At 45.4% G+C, this 24,195-nt stretch overlaps 1 protein-coding gene across 1 annotated transcript; it reads left to right on the top strand.

The window, feature by feature from the left end:
* The first annotated feature begins 7,768 nt into the window (after nucleotides 1-7,768).
* LOC144511196 (interferon-stimulated gene 20 kDa protein-like) lies at nucleotides 7,769-22,444 on the top strand. Its single transcript, XM_078241281.1, has 3 exons — nucleotides 7,769-8,653; nucleotides 18,230-18,430; nucleotides 22,282-22,444. The coding sequence occupies exons 1-3, from the start codon at nucleotides 8,423-8,425 to the stop codon at nucleotides 22,420-22,422; spliced, it is 573 nt and encodes a 190-aa protein (XP_078097407.1). The 5' UTR covers nucleotides 7,769-8,422; the 3' UTR covers nucleotides 22,423-22,444.
* The last annotated feature ends 1,751 nt before the right edge of the window (nucleotides 22,445-24,195 follow it).

Raw genomic sequence — 24,195 nt, 5'->3', positions numbered from 1 at the left:
GACACAACAAACACTCGGGTATAGCAAGCTGCCACTCGAAGGCAGTCCGAAACCCACATCCTATTGATGTCCACTGCCAACGTACATCAGACATGACAACACATGGCATGGTTAAAATGGGGATATTAGAACTTGCTTTGAGACTGCACGTAGCGCAACGTAAACTCTGCAGTAAAATGGCCAATTCCTATATAGAATCGCATCCATAACTCAGTGTATTTCACATTGAATGAATTTGAGGTGCGATGACTTATGTAGGCAAACAGTTTGTCTACATCTGAATTGAGATTGGTGTGCCCTGCTGCTGTTGACTGACTTACAGACAATTTTCTTTTCTGCTACAGGGGGGAGGGAGGGGGTTGGATTTGCAGATCTTGTCCAAAATTGCTTGCCACTCAACTGTTGGTGATTAAGTGGAACATGAGCAGTGGCAAAGTGTTCGGTGTTGGATTGAGCTGTGAGACCTGTATTTGAGATGCAGTCAGGCTGGATGGTACTGGCTGAAGTGACCTGATTTCTCTTCAGCCGCCCCCCCCCCAATTTGCCCTAGGGTCAATGGATTTGGTGCATTTGATCTCATGGCAAATCAAAACAGCCACCTCTGGTAGAAGTTGGGAATCTTTTGGAAAGTGGAGACGATTTTTGGGATCCCAAAAGCAACAGCTCCCTCCCCCAACACGCATATATTCCTATACCTCTGTCTCTAGAGATGCACCTGAAAAAATGTGTCGTCTTCAGTACTGGAATTGGGATTTGGATCTCGTCATTTTGCTTGTGGAGATAAAGATAGAACGTGATCCGTTTTCTATCTTAGATGCTGGTGATCAGAAGCAGGCACTCCCAGAGTAAATATAAAATCACTGCCCAACAAAGTCCTTCAGTAAATCATAGAATCCTACAGTGCAAAAGGAAGCCATTCGGCCCATCGAGTTTGCACCAACCACAATACCATCCAGACCCTACCCCCACAACCCCCCACAAGCACTGGTTAGGCCCCATTTGGAGTACTGTGAGCAATTTTGGGCCCCACACCTCAGGAAGGACATACTGGCACTGGAGCGGGTCCAGCGGAGATTCACACGGATGATCCTGGGAATGGTAGGCCTGACATACGATGAACGTCTGAGGATCGTGGGATTGTATTCATTGGAGTTTAGGAGGTTGAGGGGAGATCTAATAGAAACTTACAAGATAATGAACGGCTTAGATAGGATGGACGTAGGGAAGTTGTTTCCATTAGCAGGGGAGACTAGGACGCGGGGGCACAGCCTTAGAATAAAAGGGAGTCACTTTAGAACAGAGATGAGGAGAAATTTCTTCAGCCAGAGAGTGGTAGGTCTGTGGAATTCATTGCCACAGAGGGCTGTGGAGGCCGAGACGTTAAGCGTCTTCAAGACAGAAATTGATAAATTCTTGATTTCTCGAGGAATTAAGGGCTATGGGGAGAGAGCGGGTAAATGGAGTTGAAATCAACCATGATTGAATGGTGGAGTGGACTCGATGGGCCGAATGGCCTTACTTCCGCTCCTATGTCTTATGGTCTAACCCCATGCATCTACCCTAGCTAGTCCCCCTGACATTAAGGGGCAATTTATTATGACCAATACACCTAACCCACACTACTTTGAACTGTGGGAGGAAACCGGAGCACCCGGAGAAAACCCATGCAGACACAGGGGAGAACGTGCAAACTCCACACAGACAGTAACCCAAGCTGGGAATCGAACCCAGGTCCCTGGTGCTGTGAGGCAGCAGTGCTAACCACTGTGCCATCGTGCTGCCTAGCAGTAAAGTGCCTGTTGTGTAGCATCTAACACTTGGTGGTGTCTCTGATTGCCAATTTGCCTTCATAAATTTGGGAGGGGGCTGGTTGGTATGATGTGATAGTCACTGTGTTTTCACCTCTGGTACATGGAGTCAAATCCACCCAATGTCACAAGAGTCTTTCTTCACTGGTTACATGTGCCGGTTATGAAGTGATTTTTCTTTAATGCTGCACGTCTTGCTCATTCGTAATTAGAATAATATTTCTCCCAATTCATTCACAATAGATGCACTCAGCCTCTGCCCCTCTACCATTGGCTACATTTGCGGCTAGGTGTCGCTGTAGAGGGAGCATGCGGTGTCCATGGTACCATCAAGGCCTACGATGCCTGTTGGGCACCGCAGGGACTGGGCAGCCTTATTGACCCTCTTAATCACATTTTGGTTTGATGTTTTGAGTTAAAATTGAGATTTGTTTCTGTTTAGGGCAGTTTTCCTTTTACTTTGTCCCTCTATTTGTCTAACTTAGTTTAATTGGTTAACTCAAAAGAGTTGGATACATTCAGCCAAATGAGTTTAGGTTGGACTTGATCATAGACCCCAGAGGTGAAAATCTAGTTTAAGAACATAGGAGTAGGCCACTTAACCTCTTGAACCTGATTTGTCATTCACTCAGTCATGGCTGATCTGCATCTGAAGCTCAGTAGCTTATCTCCATATCCCTTGATGCTTTTGTCTAATAATCGGAGTCTTGAAAGTCACTTGACTGCTGACACCACCTGGGAAGTGTTCTAGATTCATTCTATCCTTTGTGTAAAAGAATGGTTCCTGCTTTCAGTCCAAAATGGCCTACATGCATTTTTTAAGATTATGCTGCCTTGTTCTAGATTCTCCTACCAAAGGACTTAAAATTTCTCTTCATCTCCCTCCCTGAACTCCTTTGTTGAATTATTCACCTCAACTGCGTCATCCTTCGAACTGCGCAGCCTTCTTCCCACCCCCCATTTCTGATCGTTTTCAGGAAATTTCTGAGGGAATCGTGGCCCTTAGTGGGCAAACAACCCAGTGGTTGAATATTCAAATCATAGTTTAACAAATTATGAAGTTAGAATTTGTTAAATTGAGCAGTTTATAGGATAACACTGAAAGAGCGATTGTGGAGGCTACTGGTTGTGGCAAATGGTTGCGATTAATGTTAAACAAGAATTCGGGTGTTTATTTTCCTGCTGGAGGATGCCAGATCACGTTGGATATTGACTGATATGGCGAGGTACGTGGCAGTCCCAGCTTTGCACAGCCTATTCAGCAGCCAGCACTGATCGCTACCGTTGAATAGTTAGACTTGGCATCTTGCAGTCATGTCAACAGTTGATTATCGTCCAGTAAATAAAAGTAAGTCATTGGCCTTGTCCTTTTTAATCTATTGAGGACAATTTGTACAGATAGGAAAGGAAGATAAGTTGTACCCAGTGCATATTTGCTAAGCCCACAGATGAAGATCCTTTGCCTTTGCTCCACTCTCCACGTCCACTGCCACATCCTCCCCATCCTCTGATCTATCTCCGCCTCTATCTCTTTTCCTTGACCACTAAAATTATAATCCATGCTTTTGACACCTTGTGGTTGGATTTCCCCATCGATTGTTGGGCTCCCTGATTTGACCATTTGTTAAAAGACAAATTGTCGAGAATGCTCTCTGAACAATCTGCATCCTCGTTAGCCAAGTCCATGGCAAGATTGCTAATTTCACTGTAAAGCTCACCCCTTCCTCTCTCATGTATTTCTTCCAGCCCTGTGTCTACACTCCCAGTAGTCAACAACTGGCCCACTTTTTTTTAAAGTTTATTTATTAGTCACAAGTAGGCTTACATTAGCACTGCAATGAAGTTACTGTGAAATTCCCCGAGTCATAGAATCCCTACAGTGCAGAAGGAGGCCATTTGGCCCATCGAGTCTGCACCGACCACAATCCCACTCAGGCCCTATCCCCATAACTCCACGCATTTCCCCTAGCTAGTCCCCTAACACTAAAGGGCAATTTAGCATAGCCAATCCACCTAACCCGCACATCTTTGGACTGTGGGAGGAAACCAGAGCACCCGGAGGAAACCCACGCAGACACAGGGAGACTGTGCAGACTCCACACAGACAGTGACCCAAGCCGGGAATCGAACCCAGGTCCCTGGCGCTCTGAGGCAGCAGTGCTAACCACTGTGTTCTACTTCTCTACTGAATCATAATTAAGTCATAAATAAAAATGTAAGCCATCCAAAAAGAATAGCTGCGGAATAGAGAATCAAATCTACCACAGGCTGGGATATGTTCATAAAATAGTTTAGAGCCAGGAGGCTGGGGTTGTAAATATGGGTGATATGTCAAATAACAAGTGAGGAAAAATCATTCCTTCTTCACATAGTTCATTGTTCCATTAAATTTGTTTGTTCAAATAATCAGATTCAATTTTTAAAATACAAAAGAATCACTTGGCTATGTGATGGTTGGATCATAATTTTATTCAGTGCCAATAATTAGTTCAACTTATCTGAAGTAGTGGAGATCCTTTTTAAAGAAATAGCTTTCTCTAAAATACTAAATTTCCTGGATTTGAGAAAATTTATTTTAAAGGTACAATTTCAAAATGGTTTCTCCAACTACATGTGTTGTCTTCTATTCCTGTGGCTGTACATGTAGTAGGTGGGAAGAAGACAGTTCAGTCAATGCTGTTGATTACAATTGGACTTGTGCATCTGTTGCAGATGTGGCAAAGGCTTAACTGTCCAACCAGTATGTTAAAGTTGTCCTGTCTTTCCACAGCTCTGACCCATTAAATCACAGCCTCTGCTTTGAGAGAACAGGAGTGCAGTGATTTCTTGGACAAGTGGCAAGATATGGTGTATATCAATGGGGGTGGGTTGTGGCAAGAATGGACAATGTGATCAGGTAGCTTGGTGAGGCAATTTGTGTCACATAACATAGAAGGAACAATAAATACTCACATTTCTATAGGACAATCAAATAAATACTTTTGAGGTTTAGTCACATGTAATGTGAGAATTGCAACATCTAATTAGAATAGGACCATAGAATACTTACAGCGCAGAAAGAGGCCCATTGAGTCTGCACTAACTCTGAAAGAGCATTTTATCCAGGCCCTCAGCCCCCACCCTCTCCCTGTAACCCCATGCATTTACCATAGCTAAACCCCTAACCTAATCTTTGCACAACAAGGAGCAATTTAGCATAGCTAATCCACCAAGCCTGCATATCTTTGGACTGTGGGAGGAAACCGCAGCACCTGGAGGAAACCCACATAGACACAAGGAGAATGTAAAATTCCACACAGTCACCCAAGACTGGAATTGAACCGAGGTCTCTGGCGCTGAGGCAGCAGTGCTAGCCACTGTCCATTCATAAACAGCAATGTGATAACGGTCACATTTTAAAATCAATATCTCTAAAAGATTAAGTATTGACCAAGACATGGGATAACTCCCCTGCTACTCTGCCAAATGGCACCATTAACTCTGTTACATCCACCTGAGAGACCAGACAAACGCTTGGTGAAACATCACATTCAAAAGAGGCACATTTGATGCGTTACTGAACTTTTTGTCCAATAACTTAATAGTTCTTGAAGGCGTAGAAAGATTGGAGAATGTGGATAAATCAGTTATATGTACTTTTAACTCAACTGTTACAGGCAAGGAGGTCCAGCACAATAAGGCACTTAATTCTGCTCCGAATTCCAATCTAAGGATCAGGCGTTTGCTACTAGGAACCATTTGAGATTGCGTGATGCCTATGTATAATGGGTAAGGGTGAAATGGATTGAGAGCAGCACCCGCTTGGCTGGGTTACGGCAAAGTGCTCATTGAAGGAAGATGGAATTTTGTACAGATTCAAAGCCAACAGAGGGATGGAGGGGGGATAGTCAATTAACCCTACCTGTCTCGACCCCAGCAATGGACTGGTGATAGAAAACCCGATGATGTTCCTGACCATCGACCCAGCTGAGATGAGAACTCATAGGAACATAGGAAGCAAGGAACAAAGAGACAGGAGGATGCCATTCAACCCCTCAAACCCATTCTGTCATCCAATTAGATCATGGTTGATCTGTATCATAACTCCAACTACCCCCTCAGTTTTGTAACCCTTAAGACCCTTGCCTATCAAAAAATTATCCGTCTCAGTTTTGAGACCCTCAGCCACAACAGCTTTTTGGGGGGGTAGAGTTCCAGATTTCCACCACTCTGTGTGAACCAGTGCTTCCTGACATCACCTCAGGATGGTTCAGTTCTAATTTTGAGGTGGTTCTTCCTCATCCCAGACTCCCTTAATCAGAGCTCTACGCAGACCAGTCATAGAATGTTGGACCCATCCCAATGAGTGAAATTCTTTGCTATATTTAGTGCCTAGATTACGACATTGTGTGTGTCAACTGGTAAAAATTGCACGCAAGGGGGAATTTTGACTTAATGTGGTGCTAATCAGTGAACTGGTAACAGCACACATTGTGACTTTAGCCCCCAGGCTGTGTGATTCAAAGAACAAAGAACATTACAGCACAGGAACAGGCCCTTCAGCCTTCCAAGCCTGTGCCAACCATGCTGCCTGTCTGAACTAAAACCCCCTACCCTTCCGGGGGCCATATCCCTCTATTCCCATCCTATTCATGTATTTGTCCAGACGCCCCTTAGAACTCACTAGCGTATCTGCTTCCACTACCTCCCCCCGGCAGCGAGTTCCAGGCACCCACCACCCTCTGTGTTTAAAAAAAAAACCATGCCTCATACATCTTTAAACCTTGCCCCTCGTACCTTAAACCTGTGCCCCCGAGTAATTGACTCTTCCACCCTGGGAAAAAGCTTCTGACTATCCACTCTGTCCATGCCCCTCATAATCTTGTAGACTGCTATCAGGTCACCCCCTCAACCTCTGTCGTTCCAGTGAGAACAAATCAAGTTTCTCCAACCTCTCCTCATAGCTAATGCCCTCCATACCAGGCAACATCCTGGTAAATCTTTTCTGTACCCTCTCCAAAGCTTCCACATCCTTCTGGTAGTGTGGTGACCAGAATTGAACACTATATTCCCAGTGTGGCCTAACTATGGTTCTATAAAGCTGCAACATGACTTGCCAATTTTTAAACTCAACACCCAAGTAGCGGAACCATGTCAAGGGAGCAGATCAAAGGTGCGCAATCAGAAAAAAGCAAGCAGGCTGCATGTGTAACAAGAAAGTGGTTTGAAATTGCCCCTTTTTTTAAGGGAACAAAACAACTGAATTTTTAAAAAAAAATTGCTGCATAGACAGAGCAGGTTGGCTGGCACTTAGAAGTAAAGTTTATTTAAAATGTATTTATTAGTCACAAGTAGGCTTACTTTAACACTGCAATGAAGTTACTGTGAAAATCCCCTATCGCCACACTCTGGCACCTGCTCGGGTACACTGAGGGAGAATTTAGCATAGCCAATGTACCTAACCGGCTCATCTGTCGGACTGTGGGAGGAAACCCACGCAGAGACGGGGAGCACATGCAGACTCCGCACAGTGACCCAAGCCAGGAATCGAACCCGGGTCCCTGGTGCTGTGAGGCAGCAGTGCTAACCACTGTGCCACCGTGCCACCAAGTAGGAAGGTAGGGTCCTTTTCTAGGACAAAGCCCTTTGTCAGAACTCCAATATACTGAGATAAATGATGCCCAGACGTAGCTGGCATCCACAGAATGGTCTTAAGAATGTGTGTGCCCGTGTGTCAGTATTTCAGAGGGACGGAGCTAATGAACCCTGGGGGTCGGGGAGGCTGGGGGAAACCACTGCTGCTTAAATCCAGTGGCTCAAAAGAGCAGGAACCCGATGTTAGAGGCGAGTGTTTGTCAAGTTAATTTGGCTTTCTGGGAGGGGGGATGGGGGGGAGATTCCGCCCTTGGCCTCTGCAATTAAATAAAAACAAGAATACATGTTTGAATTCTGTGTGCATGATTGTAGAATGCAGAACCATCACAACAGTGTAGAAACAAAAGTGGGTGGCACAGTGGTTAGCACTGCTGCCTCACAGTGCCAGGGCCCTAGGTTCAATTCCCGAGTCACTGCCTGTGTGGAGTTTGCACGTTCTCCCCGTATTTGCGTGGGTTTCCTCCGGGTGCTCCAGTTTCCTCCCACAGTCCAAAGATGTGCGGGTTAGTTTGATTGGCTATGCTAAATTGACCCTAATATCAGGGGTCTAGCAGGGTAAATGCATGAGGTTGTAGGAATAGGGCCTGAGTGGGATTGTGGTCAGTGCAGATTCGATGGGCCGAACGGCCTCCTTCTGCACTGTAGGAATTCTAAAAAAATAAGTGTAACGATGGGCGCTCTGGGGGTGTGGGTGCAACTCTTGTTGCTGTGTAATTGTCCTGACACAAAGCAGGAAGTGGGCGACACGAGGTTTAAAGCCACTCTGTTGAAGTTGCGTTTCTGTTTGTTATTTTTTTTCCGTTCTCTCTCTTGTGAATGCAGGCAAGGTACTCTGTACAAAGGTGGCGCCATTGAACTCAACGAGCTGGATGAGGAAGTGTATAAAGGAGGAAGCAACGTTTCGCTGTTTCATTTTGAGTTGGCCACAGTTTGCGAGGGGTGGCCAGGAAAACTCGCCACACACAAACCCGGACTGAAAGATGGTAGACTGTTCCAAGTACATTGCCATTGATTGTGAGATGGTGGGACTTGGCCCCAATGGCTTTGAGAGTGGGCTGGCACGCTGCAGCATTGTCGACTACAGTGGGTCAGTGATCTATGACAAATTTATCAAACCAGATGGGAGGATAACTGATTTCAGGACCCCTGTGAGCGGAATTCGCCCATTAGACATGGACACTGCTTTGCCTTATCTTGTCGCCAGGGAAGAGGTAAGCCACAATCTTTTCATTTTATTTAAACCATGCACTCGTCCAGACCCTGTCAGACTTCCCCTGGAGTGCATTACAACTCCTGTCCTTAAAGGGAAATCATCCGAAAGGAAAGAACAAACCGAGAACCCCCCGCCCCGCTTCCCCCTTCCCCCAGTGAAGACTCGAGTACCAAAAAAAAAGTTTACTGACATCAGCAAAACTAAAAGAGCAAAGTTTACTGAAATTATAGAGGAGGAAATAAAGGGAATCGTAGCCCAGATGGCACAGTGTTTAGGTTTCAGATGCTTCCGAGTTTGGAGAAGGGAATTGGTTCATGAGAATGGGGGGGTTTGGAAGGGGGGGGAGTTTTCTGATAACTCAAAATTTGAGGGGTGGGGGAAGCTTCCAGGCAAGCCAAGGGGTCCAGGATAGGCCAGAAATTTGGACAGATGAGGGCAAATGTTGTCTGGCATGGGCAAGTGAGGGGCGGGGGGTGAAGGATTAAATGTAATGGGAATGTAAGAAAAACGCCGTAACCATCTGGAGGGCAGTAGGAGACATTCCTATGAAAGCCGAGAGAGAGGAAAAAAATTACATCTTTTAACAAATGAAAGCCAAGCGGAGTGAGGTTAAGTTTCAGTTTCACTTTCCCTGTAGCAATGACCAGACATTATTCGCTTGGAAAGCATCGGGTGCTACGTATTTGTATATCCTTTTCTCTTTCCGGGAGGGGAATAGATTTTGGGAAATAAACTGCCAGCAGGCTGTAATGAAACTGACAACGATGCAAAAAACATCGTGGACCCGGAAACTTGTGGCTTAACTCCGTTACTGGGGGGGGGGGGGGCGGGGGGATGGGGGTAACTCCCCAATATATCCAGCAAGGTGGCACCCAGATGTAACCTGGTTGTTGAGGGGCGGTGGGGGAATCAGATTTATGTAAAAGATGTCTCAAACAAAGAAATGCAGATTACAGTTCGTGGGGGGAGGGGGGGGGGGGGGAATAGTCTTTGTGTCCCAGGGGGTAGTTTTTGAACCTGTAGACATTGCTGTGTGTAAACGTTTGCTCACTCATCTGGGATGATTGAGTAAAGTCAAAGACTTTGGGACTGCGACTGTTGTGTGGAGTTTGGCACATTCTCCCTGTGTCTTTCTTCCGGGTGCTCTGGTTTCCTCCCACAGTCCAAAGGTGTGCAGGTTGGGGCCTTGAGAGAAATCTTTGGTATCCTCACTGGCTACAGGGGAGATCACGGGCATTCGGCCTCTGATCTTCGGGTAAGCGTTTTCCAAGCCGGCCTTCACGACACACGAGAACGCAGAGTCGCTGAGCAGAGACTGATAGCCAAGTTCCGCACACATGAGGACGGCCTCAACCGGGATCTTGGGTTCATGTCACACTATCTGTAACCCCCATGACTTGCCTGGGCTTGCAAAATCTCACTAACTGTCCAGGCTGGAGACAACCTCTTTAACCTGTGCTTAACGCTCTCTCCACTCACGTTGTCTGTACCTTTAAGACTTGATTACCTGTAAAGACTCGCATTCCAACCATTACTTTGTAAATTGAGTTTGTGTCTTTATATGCCCTGTTTGTGAACAGAACTCCCACTTACCTGACGAAGGAGCAGCGCTCCGAAAGCTAGTGGCTTTTGCTACCAAATAAACCTGTTGGACTTTAACCTGGTGTTGTGAGACTTCTTACAGGGTAGATCCCAAAGGATTGGAGAATAGCCAATGTTGTTCCTTTTGTTTAAGAAGGATAGCAAGAATAATCCAGATAATCACAGGCCAGTGAGCTTTGTGTCAGTGGTAAGGAAATTATTGGAGAGGATTCTTCGAGACAAGTTTTACTCCCACTTGGAAATAAGTGGATGTATTAGTGAGAGGCAACGTGGTTTTGTGAAGGGGAGGTTACGTCTCACTAACTTGATCGAGTTTTTTGAGGAAGTGACGAAGATGATTGATGAGGGTAGGGCAGTGGATGTTGTCTACATGGACTTCAGTAAGGCCTTTGACAAGGCCCTCATGGCAGACTGGTGCAGAAGGTGAAGTCGCATGGGATCAGAGGTGGGCTGGCAAGGTAGATACAAAACTGGCTCAGTCATAGAGGACAGAGGGTAGCAGTGGAAGGGTGCGTTTCTGAATGGAGGACTGTGACAAGTGGCGTTGTAAGAAGTCTCACAACACCAGGTTAAAGTCCAACAGGTTTATTTGCTAGCACAAGCTTTCAGAGTGTCGCTCCTTCTTCAGGTGAGTGAGGAGTTGTGTTCACAAACAGGACATATATAAACAGAAACTCAATTTACAAGCTCATGGTTGGAATGTGAGTCTTTACAGGTAATCAAGTCTTAAAGATACAGACAATGTGAGTGGAGAGAGGGTTGAGCACAGGTTAAAGAGGGGTGTATTGTCTCCAGCCAGGATAGTTAGTGAGATTTTGCAAGCCCAGGCAAGTTGTGGGGGTTACAGATACTGTGACATGAACCCAAGATCCCGATTGAGGCCGTCCTCATGTGGACTTGGCTATTAGTTTCAGCTCAGCGATTCTGCGTTGTCGTGTGTCGTGAAGGTCGCCTTGGAATGCCTTGGCGTTCCTCAGGGATCAGTGCTGGGACCTTTGCTATTTGTAATATATATATAAATGATTTGGAGGAAAATGTAACTGGTTTGATTAGTACGTTTGCAGACAACACAAAGGTTGGTGGATTTGCAGATAGCGATGAGGACCATCAGAGAATACAGTAGGATATAGGTTGGTTGGAGGCTTGGGCGGAGAGATGGCAGATGGAGTTTAATCCGGACAAATGTGAGGTAAAGCATTTTGGAAGATCTAATACAGATAGGAAATATACAGTAAATGGCAGAACCCTTAAGAGTATTGATAAGCAGAGGGATCTGGGTGTACAGGTTCACAGGTCACTGAAAGTAGCAGGTTAGGTTGATTGGCCAGGCTAAATTGACTCTAGTGTGACAAGTGGTGTTCCTCAGGGATCAGTGCTGGGACCTATGCTGTTTGTAATATATATAAATGATTTGGAGGAAAATGTAACTGGATTGATTCGTAAGTTTGCGGAAGACACAAAGGTTGGTGGATTTGCGGATAGCGTGAGGACCATCAGAGGATACAGCAGGATATAGATCAGTTGGAGACTTGGGCGGAGAGATAGCAGATGGAGTTTAATCCAGACAAATGTGAGGTAATGCATTTTGGAAGGTATAATACAGATAGGAAATATACAGTAAATGGCAGAACCCTTAAGAGTATTGATAGGCAAAGGGATATGGGTGTACAGGTACACAGGTCACTGAAAGTGGCAATGCAGGTGGAGAAGGTAGTCAAGAAGGCATACGGCATGCTTGCCTTCATCGGCCGGGGCACTGAGTTTAAAAATTGGCAAGTCATGTTGCAGCTTTATAGAACCTTAGTTAGGCCGCACTTGGAATAAATGTTCAATTCTGGTCGCCACACTACCAGAAGGATGTGGAGGCTTTGGAGAGGGTACAGAAAAGATTTACCAGGATGTTGCCTGGTATGGAGGGCATTAGCTATGAGGAGAGGTTGGAGAAACTTGGTTTGTTCTCACTGGAACAACGGAGGTTGAGGGGTGACCTGATAGAAGTCTACAAGATTATGAGGGGCATGGACAGAGTGGATAGTCAGAAGCTTTTTCCCAGGGTGGAAGAGTCAATTACTCAGAGGCATAGGTTTAAGGTGTGAGGGGCAAGGTTTAAAGGAGATGTACGAGGCAAGTTTTTTCCACAGAGAGTGGTGGGTGCCTGGAACTCGCTGCCGGGGGAGGTAGTGGAAGCAGATACAATAGTGAGTTTTAAGGGTTTCTGGACAAATACATTAATAGGATGGGAATAGAGGGATACGGTACCTGGAAGGGTAGGGGGTTTTAGTTCAGTCGGGCAGTATGGTCGGTGCAGGCTTGGAAGGACGAAGGGCCTATTCCTGTGCTGTAATTTTCTTTTGTTCTTTTCTTTGTTAGATGGATTGGCCATTGTCAATTGCCCCTTAGTGTCAGGAGATTAGAAGGGTAAATGCATGACGTTCTGGGGAGAGGGCTTGGGTGGGATTCTGGTCAGTGCAGACTCGATGGGCCGAATGGCCTTCTTCTGCAGCACTCTAGGAATTTTGATTTGATTTATTATTGTCACATGTATTAGTATACAGTGAAAAGTATTGTTCCTTGCACGCTATACAGACAAAGCATGCCGTTCAGAGAGAAGGAAATGAGAGAGTGCAGTATTGTTACAGTCATAGCTAGAGTGTAGAGAAAGATCAACTTAATGCGAGGTAGGTCCATTCAAAAGTCTGACAGCAGTAGGGAAGAAGCTGTTCTTGATTTGGTTGTTACCTGACCTCAGACTTTTGTATCTTTTTCCCGACGGAAGAAGGTGGAAGAGAGAATGTCCGGGGTGCGTGGGGTCCTTGATTATGCTGGCTGCTTTGACGAGGCAGCGGGAAGTGTAGACAAAGTCAATGATCTATGACTTGAGCAAAGGAGATGAACAGTTCATTTGAGTGAATTCTTTATTTCCAGGTCTAGCCTTCTCGTCAAAGTTCTTTGACAACTATTTCATTGAATTAAATTTCTTAATTTAATTCTTAATGGGGCACAGCAATTTACGACATGCAGACATCACTGGCTAGGCCTGCATTTGTTGCCCATTTCTAACTGTCCCTTGAGAAGGTGGTGGTGAGCCGCCTTCTTGATCCTGCTGCAGTCCCTGAGGTGTAGGTACACCCACAGTGCTGTCAGGGAGGGAATATCAGGAGTTTGATCCAGCGACAGTGAAGGGACGGACAATATATTTCCAAATAAAGATGGTCCGTGTCCTAGAATCATAGAATCCCTGCAGTACAGAAAGAAGCCATTCGGCACATCGAGTCTGTACTGACCACAATCCCACCCAGGCCCTAATCCCCTAGCCCCATCTATTTACCCTGCTAATCCCCCTGACAAGAACAAAGAACAAAGAAAATTACAGCACAGGAACAGGCCCTTTGGCACTCCAAGCCTGCACCGACCATGCTGCCCGACTTAACTAAAACCCCCTACCCTTCCGGGGACCATATCCCTCTATTCCCATCTCATTCATGTACTTGTCAAGGCGCCCCTTAAAAGTCACTACCATATCCGCTTCCCTGCCTTCCCTGGCAACGATTTCCAGGCACCCACCACCCTGTGTAAAAAATCTGCCTCATACTTCTCTTTTAAACCTTGCCCCTCGCACCTTAAACCTGTGCCCCCCTAGTAATTGACTCTTCTACCCTGGGAAAAAGCTTCTGACTATCCATTCTGTCCATATCTCTCATAATCTTGTAGACTTCTATCAGGTCTCCCCTCAACCTCCGTCGCTCCAGTGAGAACAAACCAAGTTTCTCCAACCTCTCCTCATAGCTAATGCCCTCCATACCAGGCAACATCCTGGTAAATCTTTTCTGTACCCTCTCCAAAGCCTCCACATCCTTCTGGTAGTGTGGCGACCAGAATTGAACACTAGATTCCAAGTGCGGCCTAACTAAGGGTCTATAAAGCTGCAACATGACTTCCCAATTTTTTAACTCAATACCCCGGCCGATGAAGGCAAGCGTGCCGTATGCCTTCTTGACTACCTTTTCCACCTGCATTGCCACTTTCAGTGACCTGTGAACCTGTACACCCAGATCCCTTTGCCTATCAATACTCTTAAGGGTTCTGCCATTTACTGTATATTCCTTATCTGTATTAGACCTTCCAAAATGCATTACCTCACATTTGTCCGGATTAAACTCCATCTGCCATCTCTCCGCCCAAGTCTCCAACTGATCTATATCCTGCTGTATCCTCTGATGGTCCTCATCGCTATCTGCAAATCCACCAACCTTTGTGTGATCTGCAAACTTACTAATTAATCCAGTTACATTTTCCTCCAAATCATTTATATATATATATATATATTACAAACAGCATAGGTCCCAGCACTGATCCCTGAGGAACACCACTTGTCACACTAGAGTCAATTTAGCCTGGCCAATCAACCTATCCCGCACATCTTTGGACTGTGGGAGGAAACCAGAGGAAGCCCACACAGACACGGGGAGAATGTGCAAAAGCTTCCTGGAGGGGAACTTGTAGGTGGTGTTGTTCCCATGCATCTGCTGCTCACATTTTTCACCTCACTAATTTTACCCAAGGAACAGTCACAAAATGCAATGAATAGCACACGTCCCCAAGACTGGTTGAACAGCCAGACCTGAGAACGGGAAATAATCATGAGGATTTATACTTCTGATCGCTTTACTGGACATGCGAAGGTGTCTCTGTGTGTGGTGGTCAAGTTTGGGCTTGGCCATGACAACCCCATCCTCCCACACTCTGCGTACCTGTCAAGATGTATTGACTAGGCTTACCCATGATCAATAGCCATTGGGATGTGATAATGGCATGACCAACTATAGTTAAATTTTACACCCAAAAGGCACAGACCTAATGGGCTGAATGGCCTCCTACTGTTCTGCACGACTCTATGACTTGGCACCGTCAGGAGAGAAAGGGAGAAAGTTAGTGGAAAAGCAAGAAGGGGGATGGAAAATGGGGTTTATAGTTTGCTGGGTATTTAATATTTGGAAAAAGATGGCGTTTCAATTCAGAGTATGGCTCATCACCAAAGTTAAATAGAGCAGGAAGTGAAATTAGAAAGGATTTGTTGGGTGACCACAAGATTTGGTTTTGAAAGTCTGTAGCTTGTTAGAAAATAGGAGATGGAGGGTGATGAGGAGTTCCATACGTTTGATATGAATAGGAAAATGGGATTAGGACACGGATGAGGTGCTGCAACTTGGTGTCTACAGGCAGCTTGCAAACTAACAGGAAAACTCAAAGTTGGAGTAATTTCAATGTAATTTTTTGATGGAAAAGTGTGTGGCACAAGAATAAAATTTGCCAAACCTGATGATGCAGCTGGAGATGTACAGAGAGAGCACTTGTTGGTTAGACCACACTTGGAGTATGGTCTCTGTTTTACAAAAACATTGCATAGAAACAGTGTAGAAGAGGCCATTCGGCCCATCGAGTCTGCACCAACTACAATCCCACCCAGGCCCTGTTACCCCAGCTAATCCCCCTGACACTAATGGGCAATTTAGCATGGCCAATCCACCTAACCTGCACATCTTTCGGACTGTGGGAGGAAACCGGAGCACCCGGAGGAAACCCACGCAGACACAGAGAGAACGTGCAGACTCCGCACTGACAGTGACCCAGGCTGGGTATCGAACCCAGGTCCCTGGTGCTGTGAGGCAGAAGTGCTAACCACTGTGCCACTGTGAGGCACCAGAGATAATGCAAAAACAGAGTTAGCAGAATGAAATGAGAGACCATGCTGGCCTTCAGGAAAGACTAAAGAGGCGAGGATCATTTCTCTAGAAAAGAGAAGACTGAGGGGTGAGCTGAATGATGTCTTAAGATTATGGAAGGGTTTGAAAGGGTAAATGTCGGGAAAATGTGAGTGAGATCAGAACTAGGCGTCATAGGGCAGCACGGTGGCAGAGTGGTTAGCATTGCTGCCTCACAGCGCCAGGGACCCAGGTTCGATTCCCGGCTTGGGTCACTATCTGTGCCGAGTCTGCATGTTCTCCCCATGTCTGTGTGGTTTCCTCCGGGTGCTCAGGTTTCCTCCCACAATCTGAAAGAAGTGCTGGTTAGATGCATTGGCCATGCTAAATTCTCCCTCAGTGTACCCGAACTGGCACCGGAGTGTGGCGACTAGGGGATTTTCACAATAACTTCAATGCAGTGTTAATGTAAGCCTACTTGTGAAACTAATAAATAAACTTTAGAACACCAATAAATCCAGTAGGGAATTCAGGGAAAACTTTACTCAGAGAATGGTGAGAGCGTACAACTTGCTTCCACAGGGAGTGGTTGAGGTGAAAGTGTAGATACCTTTGAAGATGAAGCCAGAAAAATACCATGAGGGAGCAAAGAATAGTCTGATGGGGTTGATAGAGAGCAGACAGAGGGTAAAAACAAGCATGGATAAGTCGGACTGAATGGACTGCTGGATTTCTATGACAAGCCAACGACTTGATGCACACAAGTTGAGATGATAAGCTGAGCTCCTCCCAAGCACACCCATCGCCCCACCAACAATCGACCTACTCAGATGGCTGTAAAAGATTCTGCATAACATTTAAAGAGGAACACAAAATCACCCATCATAAAAAAACACAGGTAACGTTGGAAAACTATTTTAGATAATTGAGATGATTAAAGAAGTTGAAAGTATCATAGAATCCCTACAGTGCAGAAGGAAACCATTCAGCCCATCGAGTCTGCACAGACTCTCTAACAGAGCATCCCAACCCAGGCCCTATCCCCATAATTCCACACATTTACTCCATTAATTCCCTTAATCTACACATCTTGGGACACCAATGGGTGACAAGGTGGCACAGTGGTTAGCACTGCTACTTCACAGCGCCAGGGACCCGGATTCGATTTCTGGCTCGGGTGACTGTCTGTGACGTTCTCCCCGTGTCTGCATGGGTTTTCTCCGGGTGCTCCGGTTTCCTCCCACAGTCTGAGAGACGTGCTGGTTAGGTGCATTGGCCATGCTAAATTCTCCCTCCAAAAGATTAAAGCAAATTACTGCGGATGCTGGAATCTGAAACCAAAAGAGAAAATGCTGGAAAATCTCAATTCTAAAAACCTAAATTCTGAAAATCTCAAATCTAAATTCTCCCTCAGTGTACCCGAACAGGCGGCAGAGTGTGGCGACTGGGGGATTTTCACAGTAACTTCTTTGGAGTGTTAATGCAAGCCTACTTGTGACACTAATAAATAAAATTTAGCATGGCCAATCCGCCTAACCTACACATCTTTGGATATGATTCCAGCAAACCTATTTCCTCTGGTAGAGATATCCAGAACAAACAGAAGATGAGGACCTAACCTTAGAGCCAGCCGATTCTAGAGTGATTTCAAGGGAACAGTGCTTCACCCACCGTGTTTGTACAAATGTCGATTTTTTTTTTTTCCCACCCCGCTTCTACAAACCCCCCAACCCCACCCATAGAAAGCAGCTGATGCTGTCACTGGACAATTTCTAAACTGAGATTGATAGATCTTTGTTAGGCGAGGCGTAGCAAGGGTTACAGAATCAAGGCATATAAATGGAGTTCAGATATCGATCAGCCATGATAATCGGCTTGAAGGGGCTGAATGGGCTCCTCCAGTTTCAATGTTGCTATAAGCCGCTCAGCAGGTCTGGCGGCACCTAATGTTAATTAATTAACAGGGTTAACATTTCAGGTTGAATACCCTTCATCATAATTGAAAATCTCCTGATATTCAGGCAAGCATCCCTGCTCAAAGCCGAGCAAAAGAATTAATCAGTCATTTACATTTGTGGGTTCTTGCCGTATGCAAGTTGCCTATGGATCTTGTCCCTATCACAACTGCCCACATAACAACAGGGATCATAGAAATCATAGAAATAGATCATAATGCAGACATTATTTAATTGATTAGGAAGAGCTTTGAGATGACCCGGTGCTATTTAAATGCACATTTGTCTAATGAATTGTTCACCAATTCCATTCAGATTTTGAAGATTATACAAGGGAAGATTATCGTGGGCCACGACCCGAGATCCGACTTCCGGGTCCTGAAAACCGACATCTCCGATTATGCCATACGGGACACATCGTCATGCCGGTTACTGATCACAATGGCAAAACTGAAGACTGACAGGCGGGCCTCGTTGAAAATCCTCTGCCAGACTTTATTGGGGAAAAGGATACAGGTAAATGGGCTGTGTGTGATAGGCATTCGGATACACTGAACAGCCTTCCTCCAGTACTGTTCACTTCAAACACTGCACTGTGCTCTCTCTCAATTTCACTCATTCCTAGAACCATAAAACTCTAGTCTCCCTCAGTCTACCCCTTCCACCCAAACCTGGTGTCAACAAATCACTAACTTTTGATTCATTCCTTATTCTAATCTTGCTTGTGTTTTGTAAGAGGAAGCCTCCGTCATTCCCTTGGGTCCTTCATTAATAAGAGAGTCCATTTGTCTTATTCCTTTTCCCGAGGCAATGCTTTAAGCTTTGTCCCAGATGTAAATTCTACACCTTGCATTCTGCCACAAGCTTGATACACATCCTTTCCCTCTTTTGCTCTCTCTCCTCTCTCATTCATAGAATCATAAAAACCCATAGAAAGTTGTGGGTGCAGAAGGAGGCCATTCGACCCATTGAGTCTGCACTGACAACAATCCCATCTAGGCCCTATCCCCGTAACCCCACATATTTACCACACTAATCCCTCTAACTTACGCATCCAGGGACACTAAGGGCCAATTGAGCATGGCCAATCAACCTAACCCACATATCTTTGGACTGTGGGGGGGAAACCGGAGCACCCGGAGGAAACCCACGCAGACATGGGGAGAACTTGCAAACTCCACACACACAGTGACTCAAGCCAGGAATCGAACCCAGGTCCCTGGAGCTGTGAGGCAGCAGTGCTAAGCACTGTGCTACTGTGCCGTCCCGTCTCTCTCTTTCTCTGCTTCTCTTATTCTCTCCTTTCTCACTCCCTTTTTCCTCTCTCCCCTTTTTCTCTCATGATCTCCCTTTCTCTCCTCTTGTTTGCTCCTGGTCTCTTTCTCAACTCTCTGCCCTCATCCTTGCTTTCTTTCTCTCTTCTTTGTCTCGCCCTTTCTTGCACTGTTCACTCTTTCCTCTCACATACGTATACCGATATGTGTGTATATGGAAATGCAACATGCCCTGCTGTTTGAATGGGTTGTATGTGAGTTAGGAGTGGCCAATCACTCTGAGCACATTTATGCAGGAATTGCTCTCTGAAGATGGAGTGGTGACATAGATTCTTTAGTTTTTAGATTGAAGAAGCGTTTTAAAAAAAAGATAAAGGAAGGCTAGATATTTTGAAGTAGCAACAAAAAATTGCGATGATGCATAATGGGTCAGTCAGCATCTGAAAGAAAGTGGCAGGTTCTCCTTTCTGGTGGAACCTTAACCAGAGCTTTTATTAATTTCATGGGTTGTGGGTGTCGCTGCCTAGGCCAACGTTCATTGCCCATCCCTAATTGCCCTTGAGAAGGTGGTGGTGAGCTGCCTTCTTGAACCATGTGGTGTGGGTACATCCACAGTGCTGTTAGGGTGGGAGTTCCAGGGTGTAAAGTACATCGTCTTTTAATGGCTTTACACTCTTTTTCCTACGGTTTCAACTCTTAATGGTGAGAGAATTTTCCTCATTAAGGTAAGGCAGATTAGCATTCAAGAAAGGACCATATTCGCACAAAGGATACCCAGCATCAGCATAAAGTACTTCCAGGTCAGGTACAGTTTTTAAAAATATTATTATTTTATGAAATGTGGGCGTCGCTGGCAAACCCAGCATTTGTTGCTCATTCCTAGTTGCCCTTGAACTGAGTGGTTTGCTCCTTTTAGAGGCCGTTTCAGTCTTTATTTGCTTACAAGAAAAGCTACCTTAATCTGTCATTGTTGATGTATGGAACCCTTACCGTAAAAACGCCTCAGATGTGTAACAACACATCTGAACAGATCGTAAACCTTTGTTATAGGAAGTTTAGTTATTGTAAACACTTTACTGAACTGCAGTATGAAGTTTATTTATTAGTGTCACAAGTAGGCTTACATTAACACTGCAATGAAGTTACTGTGAAAATCCCCTAGTCTCCACACTCCGGCGCCTGTTCGGGTACACTGAGGGAGAATTTAGCACGGCCAATGCACCTAACCAGCACGTCTTTCCGACTGTGATTCACCCGGAGGAAACCCACACAGACACGGAGAGAACATAACAAATAGGAGCAGGAGTAGGCCATCTAGCCCCTCGAGCCTGCCCCGCCATTCAATAAGATCATGGCTGATCTGAAGTGGATCAGTTCCACTTACCCGCCTGATCCCTATAACCCCTAATTCCCTTACCGATCAGGAATCCATCTATCCGTGATTTAAACATATTCAACGAGGTAGCCTCCACCACTTCAGTGGGCAGTGAATTCCAGAGATTCACCACCCTCTGAGAGAAGAAGTTCCTCCTCAACTCTGTCCTAAACTGACCCCCCTTTATTTTGAGGCTGTGCCCTCTAGTTCTAGTTTCCTTTCTAAGTGGAAAGAATCTCTCCATCTCTACCCTATCCAGCCCCTTCATTATCTTATAGGTCTCTATAAGATCCCCCCTCAGCCTTCTAAATTCCAACGAATACAAACCCAATCTGCTCATAATCAACACCCCTCATCTCTGGTATCAACCTGGTGAACGTGTAGACTCCGCATGGACAGTGACCCAAGCCAGGAATCGAACCCTGGTCCCTGGCGCTGTGAGGCAGTAATGCTAACCACTGTGCCACCGTGTTGTATTTGGGTGAGAACTCAGTCATATCCTTGAACCCTAACCAGTGCTAACCACTGTGTCACAGTACTTTGATCAGAGTATATACAGCATTAATCTTCACTTTTGTAAAGTCATTCATGCGATGTAAGTGTTGTTGGCTGGGCCAGCATTTATTACCCATCCCTGATTGCCCTTGAACTGAGTGGTTTGCTCGGCCATTTCAGAGGGCAGTTAAGGTCAACCACATTGCTGTGGGCCTGGAGTCGCATGTAGGCCAGACCAGGTAAGGATGGCAGATTTCCTTCCCTCAAGGATATTAATGAACCAAATGGGTTTTTAACAACAATTGATGATACGTTTTGTGGTCACCATTACTGAGACTAGTTTTCAATTCCAGATTTTAACCAATCCTCCCAGAGCATTAGCTTGAGCCTTGGGATTGCTCGTCCAATGACATTACGCTACACTACCACCTCCCCAGTGGAGATTAGACACAGAGTAAGGCTCTCTCTCTGTATTACGTCATCTCATCTTAGGGGTGAGCCTATAGAGGTCCATAAAATAACGAGGGCATAAATCAGTTAGATAATCAACATCTTTTCCCAAAGGTAGGGGAGTCTAAAACTAGAGGGCATAGGTTTAAGGTGAGAGGGGAGAGATACAAAAGTGTCCAGAGGAGCAATTTTTTCACACAGAGGGTGGTGAGTGTCTGGAACAAGCTGCTCGAGATAGTAATAGAGATCTGTACGATTTTGTCTTTTAGAAAGCATTTAGACAGTTACGTGGGTAAGATAGGTATAGAGGGATATGGGCCAAATGTGGGCAATTGGGAGGAGCTTAGTGGTTTAAAAAAAAAAGGGCGGTATGGACAAGTTGGGCCAAAGGGCCTGTTTCCATGCTGTAAACCTCTATGATTCTATGACTCTATCAATCTCAGCCAAGCCAGATCTAGATTGGGTGGGATTTTCCAGCTCTTCCCACCTGCGGGATCTTCCAGTCCCGCCAAAGTTGATCGCTGCTGTAGGTTCCCTGACAGGCGAGCCAAGCAAATTGCCTTTGACTTTGGGGTGGCCAGTGGTGAACAGCTTCTGCTGAGGGGAGGGGGTTTCTGGAAAATTCCAGCCATTGAGTCCGGCTCAGAGTAGAACTTCCTCGACAACGCGTCTGAACCCTTGTCTCAGCCAAGGGTAACTTTGACAGCACTAACGTGACATTTTTCCATTCTTTGGCCTCCAGTGACAGCTTCACTTTTTCCTTTCTTTCACAGGACAGCTACAGAGGACACTCCTCGGTTGAAGACGCAAAGGCGGCTATGGAACTTTTTAAACTCGTGGACAAAACGTGGGAACTTCATCTCAAACAGGGACGCAAAGTGGAGATAGTGAATCGATTTGAGAATCGACATTAGTGAATAAAACAGCATTGCCAGATTAGGAAGAGGAACTCTGATTTTCATATGTCACATGAACAAGGAGTGATATCTGCTGTTATGAGTATCACAAAACTGCACTGCATCATTTTATTTTTCTCCCCAGCCTCAGTTTTCTCTTGGCTCTTTACTGAATTTCAGTTCCACTGGTCTTCAAATTCACGTGGCCATTTGTGACATGTGACCCAAGATTGTGAGGGTGTCACAGTCGATGCTATCCTTGCCTCCCCTCTACAATCCTACGTCTTCTCCTGGGTGGCAATCAACAGCAGGAACTTTGCCTGCTTATTTATCCACCCCCCCACCACATCTGTCCTTAGCTCAGGCATTTGGGACAATTGTGGTGAATCTGCTATTGTCCTAGGTGATTTCTGCTAGCTAAACATGGATCATGGGGACAGAGGAGGGTGGGGGCACCTGCCATCCTTTGGTCTGACCCGTGTTAACTAATCCGGAATAGATTGCAAAAACTCTTATTAGATCCTTTCTTAAAGACCTTTGTGTGTGTTTGTATATATGTTTGTGTTTGTATATATGTTTGTGTTTGTATATATGTATTTGTGTGTGTATCTGTGTGTCTGTGTATATTTGTGTGTTTATGTATGTGTGTCTTTGTGTATATATGTGTGTGTGTGTACTTGTGTGAGAGTGTGCATGCTTGTGTGAGTGCATGTGAGAATGTGTGTGCTTGTGTGAGTGTGTTTGTGTATATGTATGTAAGAAAGTGTGTGCGTTTGTGAGAGTGTGTATATATGTGTGTGAGAAAGTGAGAGTGTGTGTAGGTGTGCGTTTGTGAGAGAGTATGTGTGTGTGCGTGTGTATATGTGTGTGTGCATATGTGTGTGTGCGTGTGTATATGTGTGTGTGCGTGTGTATATGTGTGTGTGTGTGTATTTTGTGCTTCTCAGGATATGGGAGGAGAATGTCAGTACTGGCAACCAACACACCTAACCAGGCACCTTCTGTCAGTGACAGGAACTCCCATACCAAGATTAACTCCATTTAAATTCAACCTCTTCCACTTGAAGCACTTTGCACTCTCCTATGCTGGATTCTCTCTATGCACAGTGTGAAGCAATGCGTTTACTAATTCTGTCAAAATCTCTGGCCATTCTACATGAGATATACAGCACAGAAACGGGTAATTCTTTCCTACCAGTCCAGACTGGTGTTTATGTTCCATTCGAGCCTCCTCTCATCCTAGTCTAAATCTACCTACCTCTATTCCCTCACTCCTTGTGCAGTGGGTTCCACACTCTCAGCTCCCTGTCTGAAGAGGTTTCTTCTGAATCCCCTATTGGAATTCTTGGGGGTCTATCTTATACCAATGATCTCTAGTTAAGCCCTTCTCCACAAGAGGAAACATTCTCTCTGTATCCACTCTCTCAAAACCTTTCAGAATTTAAAATCCTCTATTAGGTGACCCCCCTCGGCCTTCTATTTTTCAAAGGAAAAGGGACGCAGTCTGCCAATCCTGATATGTAAACTCACATGAGTATTCTACTATTCTATTCTACATCCTAAACTCTACCTGTCCCACTGGAGGAAGCATCCAGGCTGAAAGTTAGTCAAAGAGCAAAGAACAGTACAGCACAGGAACAGGCCCTTCGGTCCACCAAGCCTGCGCCGATCACATTGTCCTATCTAGACCAACCAACCGCCTGTATCCCTCTATACCCCGCCTGTTCATGTGCCTGTTGTTAACTGAATGCAATGCTCCATCTGCTGGAAGGCACAAGGATTGCACCTGTG

Source organism: Mustelus asterias, chromosome 24 (genome assembly GCF_964213995.1).
Source record: "Mustelus asterias chromosome 24, sMusAst1.hap1.1, whole genome shotgun sequence".
Classification (NCBI taxonomy): Eukaryota; Metazoa; Chordata; class Chondrichthyes; order Carcharhiniformes; family Triakidae; genus Mustelus; species Mustelus asterias.
The sequence above is the reverse complement of the archived record's forward strand: the minus strand, read 5'-3'. Positions and strand labels throughout refer to the sequence as shown.

What these genes read in the sequence shown, in the direction of transcription:
- LOC144511196 (XM_078241281.1), top strand. Translation starts at nt 8,423, where the DNA reads ATGGTAGACTGTTCCAAGTACATTGCCATTGATTGTGAGATGGTGGGA. An exon ending in ATCTTGTCGCCAGGGAAGAG is followed by an intron (nt 8,654 to 18,229) that starts GTAAGCCACAAT and finishes AATTCCATTCAG; the next exon opens with ATTTTGAAGATTATACAAGG. An exon ending in TATTGGGGAAAAGGATACAG is followed by an intron (nt 18,431 to 22,281) that starts GTAAATGGGCTG and finishes TTTCTTTCACAG; the next exon opens with GACAGCTACAGAGGACACTC.